We start from the raw sequence: 18061 nt of genomic DNA, 5'->3' as shown, positions 1-18061 counted from the left end.
TGGGTTTTAGAGTCCATGCTCAAGCCTGAGTGGTATGTCTACGCTGCTATTTTTAGCCCTGTAGCCTGAGCCCAAGTACCACAGATTTTTCTGTGCAGTATAAACATACCTTCAGTTATTTAGGCACCTAGATCCAATTTTCAAAAGCATCTAAGTGTCTTAGGTACTTTTGAAAATGTTTCCCTGCATCTTTGCAGAGATCATGAAAGAGAGTTTACACTAGCTCAGAACAACTAGTATAGAGAACTTTCCAACAAGAGATTCGAATGGAAAGAAAAAATCCCAGTAATTACTGCTGGCAATGCAGTAGGATCCATCCCTGGGTTAAAATCTTTCATTCTTTTGTCCTTCCTATAGGTGAAGCATGGTCACTCTAAGTTGGTTTGGTGTGCGCTGATTGGGAAAACCTTTTACTACTATCGAAATCATGAGGACAAGGTACTTTGTGTTCCTTCAGCTATGTCTCCTGCAGTTTCTCTCTCCCTTTCCCTACTACCCCTTCTTTCTCCAACAATCCCATCCTCTCCCTCACTTCAGCCCAACTAGTACCTCCCAGTGTGAAAAAATGCCTACATCTCCTACTATAAATACAACCAATACATGAATAGTATTTAAAAATACCAAAGAGACATAACAAACAAAGCACGTGCCCGCTGTCTCCCAGATCACACCACTCATCTCTCTCTCACTCCCTTTGTCTATGTATTTTTTTAACTTGGAAGCTGTGGCAGGGACTGTGTCTTTCTATACGTGTGTGTGGCACCTTGCACATTGTGGATGCTGCCACAATATAATAAACATTAATAACATGGGGAGAGGGAGGCAGTTTTCTAATCACTGTTACACTCTTCTGTCTGTGGAAGCTCATCCCAAACATGCGTTCCTTTGAATTGTAGATATGTGTGCTCAATATAACAAGGGATGGAGGTCTATGCTTGAGCTGCATAGAGGAAGCTAGCATAGCACATACCCTCTCTGAGTCTGACTCTAGCCTATGCTGGTATTTTGAGTATGTATTTTACAGTAGCACCCAGGGGCTATATCAGGATCAGGGACCAGTTGTGCTAGGCACTGTACAAATACACAGTAACAGACAGTTCTTTACCTGCAGAGCTTACAATCTGAAGTAATACGAGCTGCAACAAATGGGTGTAACAGGTAATTGGAGAAGGGAGGAACAGCAACAAGTTGTGGATGAGGCCATCTTTTCATTATATATGTGTACAATGCCTAGCACGGTGGGCTGTGACAAGGCAGCCATGCCTTTAATGCTGCCTTCTGGCAGGCCATGGCATGACATATGCACCTGTGTCAGTTGCCCTTTGGTTCAACCATAACAGGAATAGGGTCTCTCTCGGTGTACAGTTCAACAACTTGCCTCTAGACATAATTTACTCCTGAATAGTTCACAGAACCCTCACGATAAAACTGTTCTGAAAAACCAGGGTATAACACGTTCCCAGCAGTTTTCCATGCTCCCTCCAGGGATGTCAGTGCCATCTCACCCTCCCAAGAGTTATTAACCGATCTGTCCTCAGACTCTTTCTGCCCTTGACCCACTCCCCAGGTCATCTGCCTGAGAACTCCCAGATTAGTTTCTTTCCCACAACACTGCTCTGGTAGCCCCAAACCAGGTTTCCCATTAAAGAACTCCTAGCAGTGTTCTGCTCAGCCAGGCCTCCCTGCCTGCAAGTCCTACCCCTGCTCAAGGAATGTCCGTCCCTGACCAACCCTTTGTTCTGGGATCAGCCTCCCACAGCCCTCCACTAAGGCCTGCTGCAAGAGAGCTTCCTGCAGCATTCCACTCCTCCAGACCTCTCTACCCATGTAAGTCCTACCCCTGCTCCTAGGACTCTCCCTCCAGCTTCAACCCTCATGTTTCAGGCTCAGCTTCCCTTATTCAGGTTGGTTCTTCTCCTTGTTCCTACAGGCCTTTATACAAGCTCTCTTGTAACTCCGCCCAGCTCTGCCCAGACTTATCAACATTCTTTACCTTTTGCTTTTCCCACAGATTCTCTGTACAGTTCTCTTTGCTTCTCCTGGGGGCTCTCTTTTTCTCCTCAGGCAGCTCTCACCTGCCCTTCTTTATATCTCAGCCTGCTATCAGGCAGTTCTCTCCTGCGCTCCCCTTCCACTAGGGCCTAGGTGCCTTCACTTAAACCCAATTAGGATGCAACTGATGAGTCACAGATGCACTGGACCCTGCTCCTTAAAGGGTCTAGTCACCCAGTGATCAGGACCCTAATTCCTGACTGGGTCTCTAGTGCTACTAAAATACAATAATAATAATAATAATAATAATGGGAGCAGGATTGGGGCTATGGTTTGTAAAGTATGCAAAATGATACTATTGAACACAGAATTATAGTTTAGTTCTTGCATTTCTAGCACTTCCAGCAATCTGACCAAGGTTTCCTACTTTAAATTTCTTCTCTTTTCCCATGTTCTCTAGACAGAGACAGGATACTTATCTTAGTTCATTTCCTTTTCCCAGTGTCCTCTGGGGCATTTGTACATACGCAAATCAAAGGTGGAGGAGGTGGACCGTTCCTGTGACTCGGATGAAGATTATGAAGCCACTGGAGGCGGCCTCCTCTCATCCCATTACACCCTGGTGATTCACCCACAGGATCAGAGTCCCACCTACTTACTCATTGGTACCAAACACGAGAAGGTATAAGAGTTGGTGTATTTGAAAAATACAGATGATTAAACCAGTTTGGATAAAATAAGAACCAATCTGAAAGGTCCCCCTAACTCAGACCCATGAGGGGTTGAGATTTTGAGTCTGTTTAATGATTTTCTTTTCCCCTCTATTTATTTTTCATTTTTGCTGCTCTCTCTGCAGCTGAGGGCTCAGGATACCAAATTTTCCAAGCCCCACCAAAAATCATCACCCCAGAAAGACTTACCTTCTCAGTCCCTCTCCACCCACAACCCTGTTGGACTCTGCCTTGTGTCAGGCACTGTTCACACAGCAGTGAGACAGACAAAAATGCACTGTGCACTGCTACTCCTAGACAATGGTTGGGGAATCCTGGGAGCTTGGTGCTCTACTGTCCCAAATTCCCCATCCAAACCTGACTTAATCCACCCCTTATGACTTGATGAACAGTGATAGTCTCAAAGCACTAGCTAGCCCTTCTGCAAGCCACTGCTGGCCTTTGGTCAAACTGGAGCTTGAGTGAGCCAAAAGTTGAATGAGTGAAGCAATGTGTGTGTGAGAGTGAGAAAAACGTACTTACCTTTAATGGTGGCCCTTAGCTTTTGGCACCTTGATGGCTGGTCATCTGTAAAGATGACTGAGAATGCCACTGGGTTTCCAGCATCACCTGTTCTTTTCATGCTGTTCTCTCCTTTATCTCAAGGATACGTGGCTGTACCATCTGACAGTAGCAGCAGGCAGCAGCAGTGCCAAGGTGGGCACAACATATGAACAGCTCATTGGAAAATTACTGGATGCAGAGGGAGACCCACGTAAGTAGAACCCCAAAATGTCTTTCCATGGTGGGACAGGTTGAGGAATAGTTCTCTCTGTCACTGCTTTGTATCCAGCCATGGAAGAAAAGAGGGGATAGCTCAATAGATCAGTAATGGGATGGGATGCCTTTCACCTCTAACTATACAGTAGTAATTCAGCAGAGGACTCAGGCACTAGAGTGAACCTAGTCTCAGTTCATTTATCAAAGCATCTAAGCTCCTCTTATATTGCAGATCAAACTATAGTAAATATTGAACACAGAAAATTAATCCAAATCTGGGATGTTTTTAATAACTAAGAATTTAAGAGACAGAAATCTGAATTTCTGACTCCCTGGCACAGTTTGCCTCGATTTTCACTTGCCCGTGTATCATGGCTGCATGCACATATACTCTGTCTCAAACATATACATGCTTAGCTCCTCATGTATGTATGCACACACACAGACATACTCCTGGATACACTCTCAGCCACATACATACACCACCTATTTACTCACTCATCCCCATGTAGATACACACGCACACATTCCCATGTGTACATACCACACATTCTTGTGCCCACATGCATGCACACACATGCTCTCACATCCCTGAATACACAAAACCTCTCTCCTGCACCCCCACATATACACATACACCTGTCTCTGAGCTTTGATCAGTGTGCCATAATAGCTTCCACTGATAAAGATCTGGATAGTGTGTGTCTGTTTCACAAAATTGGTCTCTCACTTGCATCAACAAACTGAGCTGTTTCCCACCACAATCCAGCCTGTTTGAAGCTCTCAGATGGCATGGTGACAAAATGCAGAGCTGCTCTCTGCAGCCATCTGGCATTACTTGCTGACATTCATGAATACTTGGCTGCTGTTACTGTCATGACTTCACTGAAGTCAGTAGAGTTACATCAAGGATTAATGTGGCCCAATGTAATGCTGCTTGCTAGTTGGGCCAGATTCTTTTTCCGTAGAGAGCGGAGAGGGATCTGCAGAGGGAGATTTTGCTGGGAGATTCCTTCTCACCTTGTATCAAACTTCTAGTCCTATGTTTCTGAGGTTGCATGTTTTTACCTCATCTGCCACCCAGAATCTCCTTTGTGGAAACATCCCATGCTGTGTTACAGTAAGGACGGGCTGCACACCTCCCTCACTACTCTGCCGTCAGAGGCACTGCAGACAGAAGCCCTGAAACTCTTCAAGGTATTTAAAGAAACAATATAAAAGATCTCAGATGTTCTGCTCAGTTATTTGGGGAGGGAGAGCTCTGTGCAAGACATTTTTGCTGTTCTGTTTGCCCCTACTGTTGGCAGAGATGGGGCTAGAAATAAATTATTGCCAGGTTTCCTAGTGCCTTCCAGCAATGGGTCCTGGGGTAGGCAACTCATCACCTGATTCTCCCCCTCTCCCCCAGGTTTGGGTCCTGAAAACATCAATGCCAACACCAAGGCCTGGTCTACACTAGGAAATTAAGTCAGTCTAACTATATTGCTTGGGGTGTGAAAAATCCACACTCCTGAGTGATGCAGTTGAACTGAAATTAATCCCCAGTGTAGACAGGAGTAGATCAACAGGTGCTGGAGAAAAGTGAAGTATTATTATTACTGCACGTGCTAATTTCCCTTTTTTGTAGTCTTGTCAGCTGTTCATCAATGTCCCTGTGGAGGCTCCATCTATTGATTACCATGTGTCACTTGCCCAGACAGCATTGCAAGTCTGTCTGACACATTCTGAGCTGCAGAATGAAATCTACTGCCAACTAGTTAAACAGACTAGCTGCCGGCAGCCCCAGAACCACTCAGTCACTCAGGTGAGCTCCTCTTGGCCACTTCCATGCTCCAAATTTTTATTTTTAAATGTCATAGTTTGAATAATTAGCAATAGGTCTAGTCCCCAGAAAAGACTAGTCACCTTAAATACTTCAAAATTTGTGGGGGCAAAAATAATCTGAAATGTGACATGCAAAGGGGAAAAAAAAGTATTGAGTAGTGCAATTTACTTGCAAAAGTATGCTTAGGTTGAATGCTCAGCTATTCACCAACAGCAAATTCCAAATTGTCTATTCAGTTGCAAAATTCAGTCTGTGTTGCGTTGAATAGTTACATAAGTCATGTGGTATTCCATCTCTGATTGTGATATAATTAGCTAACAGGGAGCAGATCATGAATATTACACTTGAATGTGCAATTAGAATTTTGTGATGTACTTATTAAGTTAGCTGGCTGCATAAGTTACAGCTCAAAGGCCTAGAACCAGACAGTATTTAGGTGCCTAACTTCCATTGATTTTAATGGAAGTTGGGAGCCTAAATAAGTTTGTGGATCTGAGCCAAAGTGTCTGTTGGATTCTGGATTGCAATATTCCCAGTTTCAAATGATGTATAGAGCAAGAATGATTAGCTGGCGAAATTTATGAATAATTTGAAATAATGAATAATTCTGAGAGTTTTGTGATCTGTTTGCAGACAATAAAAAAGCAAAACTCACTGAATTATTAGTTGGGAATTATTCACTCAGCTCTAGTTACAGTGGCCAAGATTTTGAAAAGTGATCAGTGATTTGGGATGCCTCAATTTTTGGGTGCCCAACCTGATATGTCAAAGAGGCCTGATGTTCAGAAAGTGCTGAGCACCTGCCCTCTGAAAATCAGGCCCCTTTAAAACTGTAAGTTGGACACCCAAAAATGGAAGCACCCCAAAATCACTAGCTACTCTTCAAAATCTTGGCCTGATTTTCTTGCACAGCAGTAACTGGCAACAAGAGCAGGGCAGGAGTGATTACACCTTATTTGCTGGTGACCCGTTTCTCTTCACAGTGCTGGCAGCTCCTGGCTTTGTGTGCTCCTCTCTTTCTGCCTCAGCACCACTTCCTCTGGTATATCAAACAACACCTGCAGCGGCATGCAGATCCCAGGTAAACAGCTTGCTGTCATCTTCTTTCACTGGCTATGTTACCTCCAAATCCCTTCTGCATCAACTACAGGATTGTATTAAGGCTAGTTTATGTGACTCTTGCAAAGGTGAGGTGGGGATGGAGATGACATAAAAAGCCTTCCCCAAGGTGCCAGGCTATCCTCCTTCAGAAGCCATCTTTCAGCCACTTTTGACCCACTCTCCAGTGGGAATGTTCCCTAGGCCAAATGACTTGTTTATAAGAAAGTGCGCATAAATGCTCCTGAAGGGCCAGCAAGAGTTCTAGAGGGACTGGAAAAGAAGGCTGGAGGGCAGATAAAAAAAATTAAAAAGTTAAGGGTCCATGGCTTAACAAACCCAAACTGTATTCCAAAGAGATGAGAAAAGTTATTTAAGACCAAACAGAACCTCCCACCCACCTTCTCCCTACCTTTTTATCCTTTTAGTAGGAATTGTGTTTTATAGTGGAAGGTTATGTTGCATAACACTCTAACATTCTCGCCTCCTCCCCAAACCAACAAGAAAACAACCAATGAGACCTTCTTTAACAGCAATAAGCCATTTGAGGATGTATGTTAGTTGTCTGTTGATGGATTTCTTGGGTATTTTAAGGAACTTGGATTTCAGCCTTGAGTCTCCCCATACTCTAAGGACATGCATCAGTGGCCAAATAATGCACACCTTGTTGTGGTTTATTGCTATATGAAGATTCATAGACTTTAAGGTCAGAAGGGACCATTATGATCCTCTAGTCTGACCTCCTGCACAACACAGACTACAGAACCTCACCCACCCACTCCTTTAATAGACCTCTAATCTATGACTGAGTTACTGAAGTCCTCAAATAATGGTTTAAAGACTTCAAGTACAGAAAATCCACGAGCAAGTGACCCAGACCCCATGCTACAGAGGAAGGTGAAAACCGTCCAGGGTCTCTGCCAATTTGACCTGGGGGAAAATTCCTTCCCGACCCCAAATATGGCAATCAGCTAACCCTGAGCATGTGGGCAAGATTCATCAACCAGACAACTGGAAAGAATTCTCTGTAGTAATTCAGAATGCACCGCATTTAACATTCCATCAGAGGCCATTGGGCATATTTACCCCCTAGTAGTCAAAGATCGGTTAATTACCAAATTAGGCTGTCCCATCATACCATCCCCTACATAAACTTATTAAACTCAGTCTTGAAGCCAGCTAGGGTTTTTGCCCCCACTACTCCCCTTGGAAGGCTGTTCCAGAACTTCACTCATCTGATGATTAGAAACCTTCATCTAATTTCAAATCTAAACTTCCTGATGGCCAGTTTATATCCATTTATTCTTGCGTCCACATCGATGCTGAACTTAAATAATTCCTCTCCCTCCCTGGTATTTATCCCTCTGATGTATTTATAGAGAGCAATCATATTTCCCCTCAACCTTCTTTTGGTTAGGCTAACCAAGCCAAGCTCTTGGAGTCTCCTTTCATAAGACAGGTTTTCCATTCCTCGGATCATCTTAGTAGCCCTTCTCCGCACCTGTTCCAGTTTGAATTCATCTTTCTTAAACATGGGAGACTAAAACTGCACACAGTATTCCAAATGAGGTCTCACCAGCACCTTGGATAATGGTACTAATACCTCCCTACCTCTACTGGAAATACCTTGCCTGATGCAGCCTAGGACCACATTAGCTTTTTTCACGGCCACTTCACATTGGCAGCTCATAGTCATCCTGTGATCAACCAATACGCCCAGGTTCTCCTCCTCCTCCTCTGTCACTTCCAACTGATGCAGCCCCAGTTTATAGCAAAAATTCTTGTTATTAGTCCCTAAATGCATGACCTTGCACTTTCCACTATTAGAAATAGGATGAAGTCATCCAGATCTTTTTGTATGATATCCCGGTCCTGTACTAGCAATACCTCCCAACTTTGTGTCATCTGCAAACTTTATTAGCTCACTCCCACTTTTTGTGCCAAAGTCAGTAATAAAACAGTTAAATAAGATTGGTCCCAAGACTGATCCCTGAGGAATATCACTAGTAACCTCCTCCAGCCTGACAGTTCACCTTTCAGTATGACCCATTGTAATCTCTCCTTTAACCAGTTCCTTATCTACCTTTCAATTTTCATATTAATCCCCATCTTTTCCAATTTAACTAATAATTCCCCATGTGGAACCATATCAAATGCCTTACTGAAATCTAGGTAAATTAGATCCATTACATTCCCTTTGTCTAAGAAATCTGTTATCTTCTCAAAGAAGGAGATCAGGTTGGTCTGGCATGATCTACCTTTTGTAAAACCATGTTGTATTTTTGTCCCAATTACCATTAACCTCGAAGTCATTAACTACTTTCTCTTTCAAAATTTTTTTCCAAGACCTTGCAATCTACTGAGATCAAACTAACAGGCCTGTAATTACCCACATCACTTTTTTTTCCTTTCTTAAAAATAGGAACTATGTTAGCAGTTCTCCAGTCAAATGGTACAACCCCTGAGTTTACAGATTCATTAAAAATCCTTGCTAATGGGCTTGCTGTTTCATGTGCCAGTTCCTTTAATATTCTTGGATGGAGATTATAAAACTGAATGTGGTAAACAGCTGTGTCATTTCAAACACAGACTTGGATACAACCTTTGTCAAAAACTCAAATCAAAACTCTCCTGGGATTTGAAAGTCTGTATAATGTTTCTAGCCGGTGTTTTTCATTTTCTTTGCTGCTACCTCTGCACTTACTGATTACTGCCAGAATTGGAAATGCCAAAAGGGAAAAGGGGCATTCTCACAGTATTGCCAGCTCAGTTGGAAGCAGAAAATTATGTAAATCTTACAAGAGAAATTATCCTCCAGCCTCGTTTTGCAGACCAAAGAGGTAGGGATCTCAGTCCTAACTTGTGTGTGTTTATTTTAATCAAATCTAATCTCCAGCTGTGTAGAGATGAATTAGGACACTTGCGAATACACACATTTTCACTTGAGCAAGATGCCAGGGAAGAGAGTCACTGGGGAGAGGAAATGGTAATGGGCACAGTAAGTGCATCTAAAGCATGGGTTTGTGTTGTCACTCTCTCCCTTTGGGATTAGAAGTGAAATAGGCAAGTATGCCATCTACTGTCAGAGGTCTGTGGGGCGCACGTTGCAGACTGGAGAGCGGGAAGCCAAGCCTTCACGAATGGAAATTGTGTCCATTTTGCTGCGGAATCCCTTCCACCATTCACTCCCCTTCAGCATTCCAGTGCACTTCATGAATGGAACCTACCAGGTAAGCCATGGGCATTGGGTACCTTTCAGGTAATTGAATCCTGCACTGCTGTCTGCCCAGTGGTAGTGGTGTGGCTTGCTGGTGTTTACATTCCTCAGCTACTTGTGGGTTGTTCTGTCCCCCAAAGTATACTTACTTAGTTATTTTAATCTCCTGATTCATTTCAGGTTGTGGGTTTTGATGGTTCCTCAACAGTGGATGAGTTTCTCCAGCGGTTGAATCAGGAGACAGGAATGAGGAAATCATCCCACACTCGGTTTTCCCTCTTCACAGATGATCCTTCTGGCAGGGATCTGGAGCACTGCCTGCAGGGCAACGTGAAGGTAATTACCTTCCCATAGTCCAGTCAAGACAAGGCAAGAGTTAAAGCCTCGTGAGGAGCCTAGACTTTAACTCAACCAGCATAACAGAAGTAGAGCTTGCCTTGTCTTGACTGACGTGTTAGATGGTGTTAGTCAGAATGAGCTAGCTAGCATGATCTAACATCACACCTTTAAATGTCAGTCAAGACAAGGTCCTGCTGTGTTGCAGGATGCCAGGTGCTTGTTCAAACACAGTGACTGGATAACTGTGTGTGGTCAGTTATCCCAGGTAAACTCTTATGCTCATCACTTGTCCTTTATTGAGATGTTAAGGAGAAAACAGACCTTTACTGAACTATTGGCAAAAGAAGTGGAGTAATTTGGAGAAGGTAACTAGAATTGCAGTGTTTAATATTTGAGAGACAAGGTGGGTGAGGTAATATCTTTTACTGGACCAACTTCTGTTGGTTAAAGAGACAAGCTTTCAAGCTTACACACAGCTCTTCTTCAGGTCTGGGAAACTTAGGTGTGGTCTACACTACAGAGTTTTGTCAACAATAGTTGACTTTTGGAGGTGTACACACTGAAATGCTCCTCCGACTGATGTAACTCCCTTGCTATGCCAACATCATAAAACCGTAAGAGCATAAGAAGGGCCATACTGGGTCAGACCACTGGTCCATCTAGCCCAGTATCTGTTCTTCCAACAGTGGCCAGCGCCAGGTGCTTCAGAGGGAATTAATAGAACAGGTAATCATCAAGGGATCCATCCCATCAGCCATTCCCAGCCTCCGGCAAACAACAATTCCTGCCTATCCCGGCTAATAGCCATTAATGGACCTCTCCTCCATGAATTTATCTAGTTCTTTTTTTTAACCCCATTATAGTCTTGGCCTTCAGAGTATCCTCTGGCAAGGAGGTCCACAGGTTGACCGTGCATTGTATGAAGAAATACTTCCTTTTGTTCATTTTAAACCTGCTGCCTTTTAATTTCATTTGGTGACCCCTAGTTTTTGTGTTTGAGGAGTAAATAATACTTCCTTATTTACTTTCTCCACACCAGTCTTGATTTTATAGACCTCTACCACATCCCCCTTAGTCATCTCTTTTCCAAGCTGAAAAGTCCCAGTCTTATTAATCTCTCCTCATATGGAAGCTTTTCCATACCCCTAATCATTTTAGATCTTATGTCAGTGTAGTTAGGGTGACGCAGAGTCAGTGTGAAATTGACAAGAAAGCTGGGCAGCTAGAGCCCCGCTGCCCCCTGCTCTCCTGGAGAGCTGGGCATCTGGACCCCGCTCCCAGCTAGGAGACAGGGCTAGAAATGCAGGCAGTTGGATCCTGCTCCCGGCAGGGAATGGGGAGGCGAGAAGAAGGGGGGCAGTCCACCAGGAGATCAGGAGACTGTGTGGCAGCTGGGTTCCCAGTAGGGAGTGGAAATTGGGCTCTCAGCTCCCCACACTGCCCCTCTGAGGTCAGTGGAAGTGCTCCTGGTGAGGACATGCACCACTGACCCAAAGAGAGTAGTGGGGACATCAGCCACCACAGTAATTAATGTGGTGGCTGTAAATTGACCTAACATAGGTCAACTTATCTTTGTAGTGTAGACACAGCCTAAGTCAGAGTGTTACAGCTGAACCCATCGTGGAACAGATAGTTTAGCATATGTAGTTAATGCATATTTCAAGAGAATATTCAAATGGAATGGCCGGTTAACATCCCTTCAGACAGTCACGGGGGGGAAATGAAGGGAGGGAAAAAAGGCAGTTTGGTGTGGGGGTGGGATTAGTGAGTTATAGATTGTTGTAATAAACCATAAATCCAGTGTGTCTATTTGAGCCACGATTTTTAGTGTCTAACAAAGTTATGAATTTAAGCTCCCAGGCTTGTCTTTTGAAGGTGATGTGTAGATTTCCTCTGAGAATGAGGCCTGGGAGGTCAGATATAGAGTGATCACTTTGTGAAAAGTGTTCACCCACAAGTGATGTGGCGTGTTTTGTCTTTTAACATTTTCCTGTGTGAGTGTATTCGAGAGCATAGTGATTGTCTGGCTTCACCCACAGTTGTTGTTGGGGCATTTAGGGCACTGGATAAGGTGCATCACATGTTGTGATAGGCATGTATAGTAGGACCCATGGATTTTGAAAGGTATGTTGTAGGGAGTGTTGATCACTGTAGCAGTAGAGATATGCCGGCACGTTTTCATCTGGTGCCATTTTGAGTTGGTGTATCCTGGTCTGTGAAGAGCTTGCTTCTGATGATAAGGTTGGAAAGTCTGAGGGGTTGTTTGAAGGTCAGAATAGTTATTTGTCATTATTAAAGATAGATCTGAGATGCAAAGTTGGGATCCAGTTCCAAACTTTCCCAAGGTTTGGGGGTATTCACATCCAGGGTTTTTGATACCCTGGATCCAGAGTATTCAGGTCCAGGCTCTGTTATATAGACACAGGCCATTCATGGAGTTTGCACTGGACTGGAATTCACATCCAAACTTCCCCCTAGGTTTGGATCTAGAGTTTTCATTTGGGCCAATCTCTAGTGTATTATGTGTTGTTTAGAAGAAAAAAGATATGGTGGAATTGTATGTCATTTCTTGGCTGAATGTGTTCTTTGATCCACTCTCTCCTTCCCATACTCAAATACCACAAAGTTTGTTGTTTGCTTACCTTTCATTCAAGTCTTGAGTCAGCTTGTCTCTCTTTGGTCTCTTTATAGATCTGTGATGTTATTTCAAAATGGGAACAAGCCTTGAAAGAACTGCATCCTGGGAAATATGAAGGTGGCACAAGGATAGTGAAGCTGACCTATAAAAGCAGGTACTGTGCATAGTTTGAGGGAGACACAACTTGGTCCAGTAAAAGATATTACCTCACCCAACATCTGTTGGTGAGAGAGACAAGCTTTCGAGTTTACACAGAGCTCTACTTCAGGTCTGGGTAATTGGAGAGAATCATCATTAAATATTTATTGAGTGCAAAGATCCACCTACAGGGCCTATAACTTTTTACAATACTGTTAGAACTGGCTTAGGGCTTGTCTACACATGAAAACTAATCTAGAATAAGGTTGGGTGTGAATTTAAAGCTACTTGACTTTTCTTTCAAGGCCCTTCATGACTTATCCCCCCCTATCATTTCTCATTCAATACTGAAAAGTTAGTTCCCACATCCAGCTGGCCCATGATGTCCATCACCACAAAGTTTTAAAACAAGTATCCTCATGGTGCCCCTCATATTTGAGAGAAGTTCCCCATAAACATGTGCAAACTAACTCATTATCCACCTTCAAATCCCTCCTTAAAACACTATGAGGACTACAAAAAAATTGACAGTAGTTAGGCGGCTGGTGTCCTAACCAATGTGGTCTCACTGTTTCCTTGTATTCCCCTTGTCTGTCTGTCTCCATCTCTTGACTTATACTTAAGTTGTAACCTCTTTGGGGCAGGGATTGTGTTTTCACAGCACCTAGCATAATAGAGTTCTGGTCCATTACTGGGGCTCGTATTTACTATAATACAAATAAATAATAATAAGCACATTAACTATTACTGATTAGCTTAATCGACTTTTAATTCACTCTTATTCCACAATAAGTGTCCATAAATGGAGTTAATTTTGAATAAAACACTTATATTCTGGAATAAAAGTATCCACACATGGAATTAATCAGAAATAGCTATCCCAGAAAAACTCCGTGTAGACAAACCCTTAGTCGGGCTGCATTCCAGTCCCAAATGCGATGAAATGCCATGTGTATATGGGCCAAAAATAAAACCAATACTCCGTGAAAGATATAGTATGCTTAGAACCAAATAAGAACTGGATACAGTACAACAGAACTAAATTTTTGTATAGCTCCATCCATACAGACTGGGTCCTGAAACAGAATTAAATAATATGCACTATTGTAAGAAAAAAAGAGAATTGAAAAAGCATAGTGCTACATTGGCGGGGGGAAAATGTATGCTCTCTGAGACTTGCAGTAAAATGAAGTCATTAGGGCAAGAAAGACACAGACGCCTGTTCCAAATGGCAGGAGCTGCACAGGAGAAAGCTCTTGCACCAACTGTGGCCAAACTGTATGACAAAAGAGAGCTGCTAGATGAGATGGGACAGTAGGAGATAAAGATCCATAGGGAGAGCTGCTTTGAGTTTCTGGTGGGCCTCATACACAAAGAGGACATTTCTGAAATGAATAGGAAGCCAATGGAGAGCTGTCTGTGGATGAGGGTGAGGTGATGACATTCTTTTGAAGAGTTTCACGCTGCTAGGAAAATGAAGCTCTCCTCAGGAACTGAAGAATTAAATATCAAGGTTTTCTATGTCATCACCCATACACAAGTAAGAGCATGGAACTACAGATTCATGTAGTACTCCCCTCATGGATTACAACAGAGCTAGATCTGAATTTGGTGAGGTTTTACAGGCCATCTAACAAATACCAACTACGTCTGTACTTGATAGCAGGGAATCTATTCCCCCAGTTTTTATAAAAAATTGCTAAATTAACCAGACACCTTCAGTAAATATTTGGCTCACAGACTGGAATGGCTTCAAGAGCTACTCCACGCACGGTGTGGAGAAAGCCTGTTCTGATTTATGCTGTGCTCTCCTGGTTCATGGACAGAGGGCTTCAGTCTCCATGCCCTCCGCACAATTCCTTTCTAATGCACAAAACTCACTTTGAAAATAATGGTTATTTTATCTCAGTTCTCAGCTAGTTCCTGGCACCTTTTTTCCTCTGCATTTCTCTCCTCTTTAGATTATATTTTCGAAATGAGGCAAAAGGTGAGACAGATAGAGAGCGGTTGCTGCTGGCCTTCCAAGTCAGCAGTGAAATAGCCAGTGGGAGGTTTCCTGTCAATAAGGAGCTGGCTCTGGAAATGGTGGCTTTGATGGCTCAGGTGAGCAACCAGCCCATTGTGCTGTGGGACTGAGTTCTAGTGTGAGCAGTGTGGGATGGAATGTGATTACCAAGGCATTGATCTCCAGCTATTTTGGAAACCAACACTTTAGGCTCTGTTTTGCAGTGTCCAAAGAGAAAGATGTGGTATTTGGTTATGTTCTTTCTCCAATGTTTTTATTTCTGTTATATAAAGAACCTGGGGCAGAAGGATAGGAGAAAATCCACACCCCTTTCCCCACAAGCTACAACAACTCTGCTGTTTCCTTTTTCATGTGCTCTTTTATAGGTGTAAGTCCTGTTTCCCAGTTAGTTGGGCTGCACATCAGCTGAGCTGTACATTGCATTTCCTCAATTAAGCAGTTATGTCTGGTGCAAGAGGGATGGTGTTTCTTACCAAACAACTCAAACACAGAATGAGTCATGTCATGCCAAACCAACATCACTCAAGTAAATTATTCACCATAAACAGTGAAAAACTAAAACTAATCTAAGAAGCAATATTATCCATGTGCAATGGTCTTAATACAAAAAGAGGGGATAAGATAGTCTGTTGCAGCTGCTCCTGCAGGGAGACAGTCATTGATGATGTTTTACTGCTTTGATTGAATGTATGCATCCATCATTTCCTCAAGGGAGCTCTATTATAGCAAGAGCTTTAGGAAAACACAGCCAGCCTGGGAAAGCCCCAAAACAGCTCTGAACAGCAATTCTGATGGATATATTAAAATACCATTGTTATGATCTTAGGCTAATTGTCAGAGCATTCCCTGTTATACTGCTAACAGCCTAGAACCTCAATCAGGAAAAGCATCTTGCAGGGTCCTAAATTAGGACTCCTTACATAATTTACATGTACTTTATTACCATTGTGGATTTATTCACATTGTGTGGCAAATGTTGTTGTGGTAGACAGGACAGTTGTGCCTTACTGGACTTTAACTGACCTGCTGCATTGGCTAAAGCAAACGATGAGTCTGTTCACTAAGCCAGTCAGAGAAAAGTATCCTGAAAAGCACATTTCTTAGACACAGGAGGACAGGCTCTCCATCTTGTTCAAGCAGAGCTTGAGTGCAGTGGAGAGGAGGGTGACACAGGTAACCAGTTGCGGCTTCCTGATCATCACTCATTCAGCTCTAGAGGAAGTGAAAGCTGCAGAAGAGCAGCTTTAATTTGTGCCATTAGCATAAGATCCCTCTGAGACCTGACCCCACTGGGGTATATCCTTCTCCCCACCCAGCCCACGCTCTTTTCCTAGAAGATCGCTGATGTGCTGGGGATTGTGGGCAATGGTTGGCATGGGAGGGAGCAGAGCCATTTCTACCAGCAGAGTCCCTCTAAGCAAGGAGAATTCTCCACCAGCTACCTCTGGCAACTTTGCACTGCACCTCAGCAGACAGGGCAGTCTTGCCTATGCTGTTTACAAATAAGGCCAATTGAAAAGAAAAAAAAGGGGTGGGGGGTAAAAAAAGTAATACATAGGGATTAGTTTTCCAGCACAGTGAGTGGTTGGCCCAAATCTTGTTTCACCCTCCACAGAACAAGAAATTTCCTGGGCAGGCCTATCCCTAAGAATCACTTGCTGTGTATGGAAAGGATATTGTATCAGCTTTCACTGTGATATAAAGCAAAACCCCTTAATGTTCTGTTGCAGGTGGAATATGGGGACTTGGATCGACCAATATGTTCAAGCCCTGGGGGGACCCCACAGTCCAAAATGCAACATCTTCTTCAACAGGTCTTGGACAAATTCTATCCCAAACGCTACAAACAAAACATTAACCCTGAGCATCTCAGGTGAGTCTGAACCTGGCTGTGTTCTGTTATATGAAACTTTTCTGTGGAGAAAAAAAAACATCCCAGAGAAACTGTCAAGAGACATTAAATACACAAATCTCTTTTGATTTCAACATATGGGTATAAAAAGAACGCAGATTCCAGGCAATAGGTGCCCTTGTAAGGTGATATAGAAACCAACTTAGACTAAAACAGCATGAGCAAACAAACCACCTTTCTACACACAAAAGAAGCCGGTCTAAAAAAAAAACGTTACCCACCATGGCTCCAATAAAGCCTGATCTGCCCCCAATCAAAATCCATGCCCCTACCTGCCCCAACCCACAACTTTCTCCAAATGCCTGGCCAAATAGATGGGCTTTGAAGTACGCCCTAAAGTCCAAAAATCTGGGCTGCTTTGGACCATGAGAGAGTGAATTCTGAAGTCTAAGCAGCATTTTTAAAACAAACAAAAAACCACATCTGTACCAACAGAGCTATAGCTCAGGGGCCTCCACTGATCTCAGCTATGGCAGTGTTGCCAGGGGAGCTACGCAATCTCCCAGATAGGCAGGTCCCAAGCACCTTAAAGGCTTTATTGATCAGAACTAATATGTTAAACTCCAGCTGGGAATGAACAGATACAGATTTCATATTCTTATAGTATGATACGCTCCTTTACGAAGAGTCTATAGCCTTCTGCACCAGCTGCAGTTTCCAAGTTGACTTAAGTTGTAGCCCCATGTAGAAAACATTACAACAGTCTACTTGTGACCAAGTAACAAATGATGATGGTACTAAGGTACACACCTGAGAGTGGTTTCTCCTTGGGAGAAGACAGTTTGGATTAGACAGGCTTCTACCACATGGAAGAAAGCTACTATTTGAGATTTTGCAGATACTGTTGCTCAGGGCCTAGCACAATAGGGTTCGTTTGGATCAGTGACTGGGGCTCGTAGGATCTATCACAATACAATAACAATAATGTGGAAGCAAAGAATCTCTTTATCTCCTGCACAGCCATGGCATAAGATCCTACAAAATCACTACATTCTCTGACTAACATTTTGAAAAAAGGAAGCCTTTGTTAAAAATTCAACAACTTCACCCCTTCAGTTAGGTGTGGGAGCTTCCAATATAGATCCTGAGACAAGGAGTTTGGATAATTATATTTTCCTCCTTGAACTCTTGCCACTGTTTCCGTTCTCCATCACTTCCTATCCTGAGCTGTTGTGCAGTATTGCTCTGCACTGCTAAACTGCTGTTCTTTGTTACGGAGGTGGCTGCGCTTCGATGGTGGGTGATGTGAATCCTATATTTTGCAGACACAGACAGTTAAAACAACATTATTAAGGTTAAAGTCAAGCACTCAACAGTTAGAAAATGCCAGAATTAAGGTTATCTGTGCAACCTCAGTTCAGCCCCTTCGTGCATATGCATTTAATG

General features: G+C 43.1%; 1 protein-coding gene across 8 annotated transcripts in view; it reads left to right on the top strand.

Annotated features, from left to right (window-relative positions):
* PLEKHH1 (pleckstrin homology, MyTH4 and FERM domain containing H1) overlaps positions 1 to 18061 on the top strand; it is a 75855-nt gene that overhangs the window by 45936 nt on the left and 11858 nt on the right. For all 8 annotated transcript variants that reach the window (XM_067557777.1, XM_067557775.1, XM_067557776.1 and 5 more), the window contains 11 exons: positions 358 to 438; positions 2495 to 2674; positions 3369 to 3477; positions 4567 to 4679; positions 5110 to 5286; positions 6291 to 6388; positions 9458 to 9635; positions 9803 to 9958; positions 12653 to 12753; positions 14699 to 14840; positions 16494 to 16636. In XM_067557777.1, the coding sequence (XP_067413878.1) occupies positions 358 to 438; positions 2495 to 2674; positions 3369 to 3477; positions 4567 to 4679; positions 5110 to 5286; positions 6291 to 6388; positions 9458 to 9635; positions 9803 to 9958; positions 12653 to 12753; positions 14699 to 14840; positions 16494 to 16636 (1478 nt within the window). The remainder of the gene's footprint in view (positions 1 to 357; positions 439 to 2494; positions 2675 to 3368; positions 3478 to 4566; positions 4680 to 5109; positions 5287 to 6290; positions 6389 to 9457; positions 9636 to 9802; positions 9959 to 12652; positions 12754 to 14698; positions 14841 to 16493; positions 16637 to 18061) is intronic.

Source organism: Emydura macquarii, unplaced genomic scaffold (genome assembly GCF_026122565.2).
Source record: "Emydura macquarii macquarii isolate MOO-44397 ecotype Brisbane River unplaced genomic scaffold, CSIRO-AGI_Emac_v2 contig_1876, whole genome shotgun sequence".
Taxonomy (NCBI): Eukaryota; Metazoa; Chordata; order Testudines; family Chelidae; genus Emydura; species Emydura macquarii.
The sequence above is the reverse complement of the archived record's forward strand: the minus strand, read 5'-3'. Positions and strand labels throughout refer to the sequence as shown.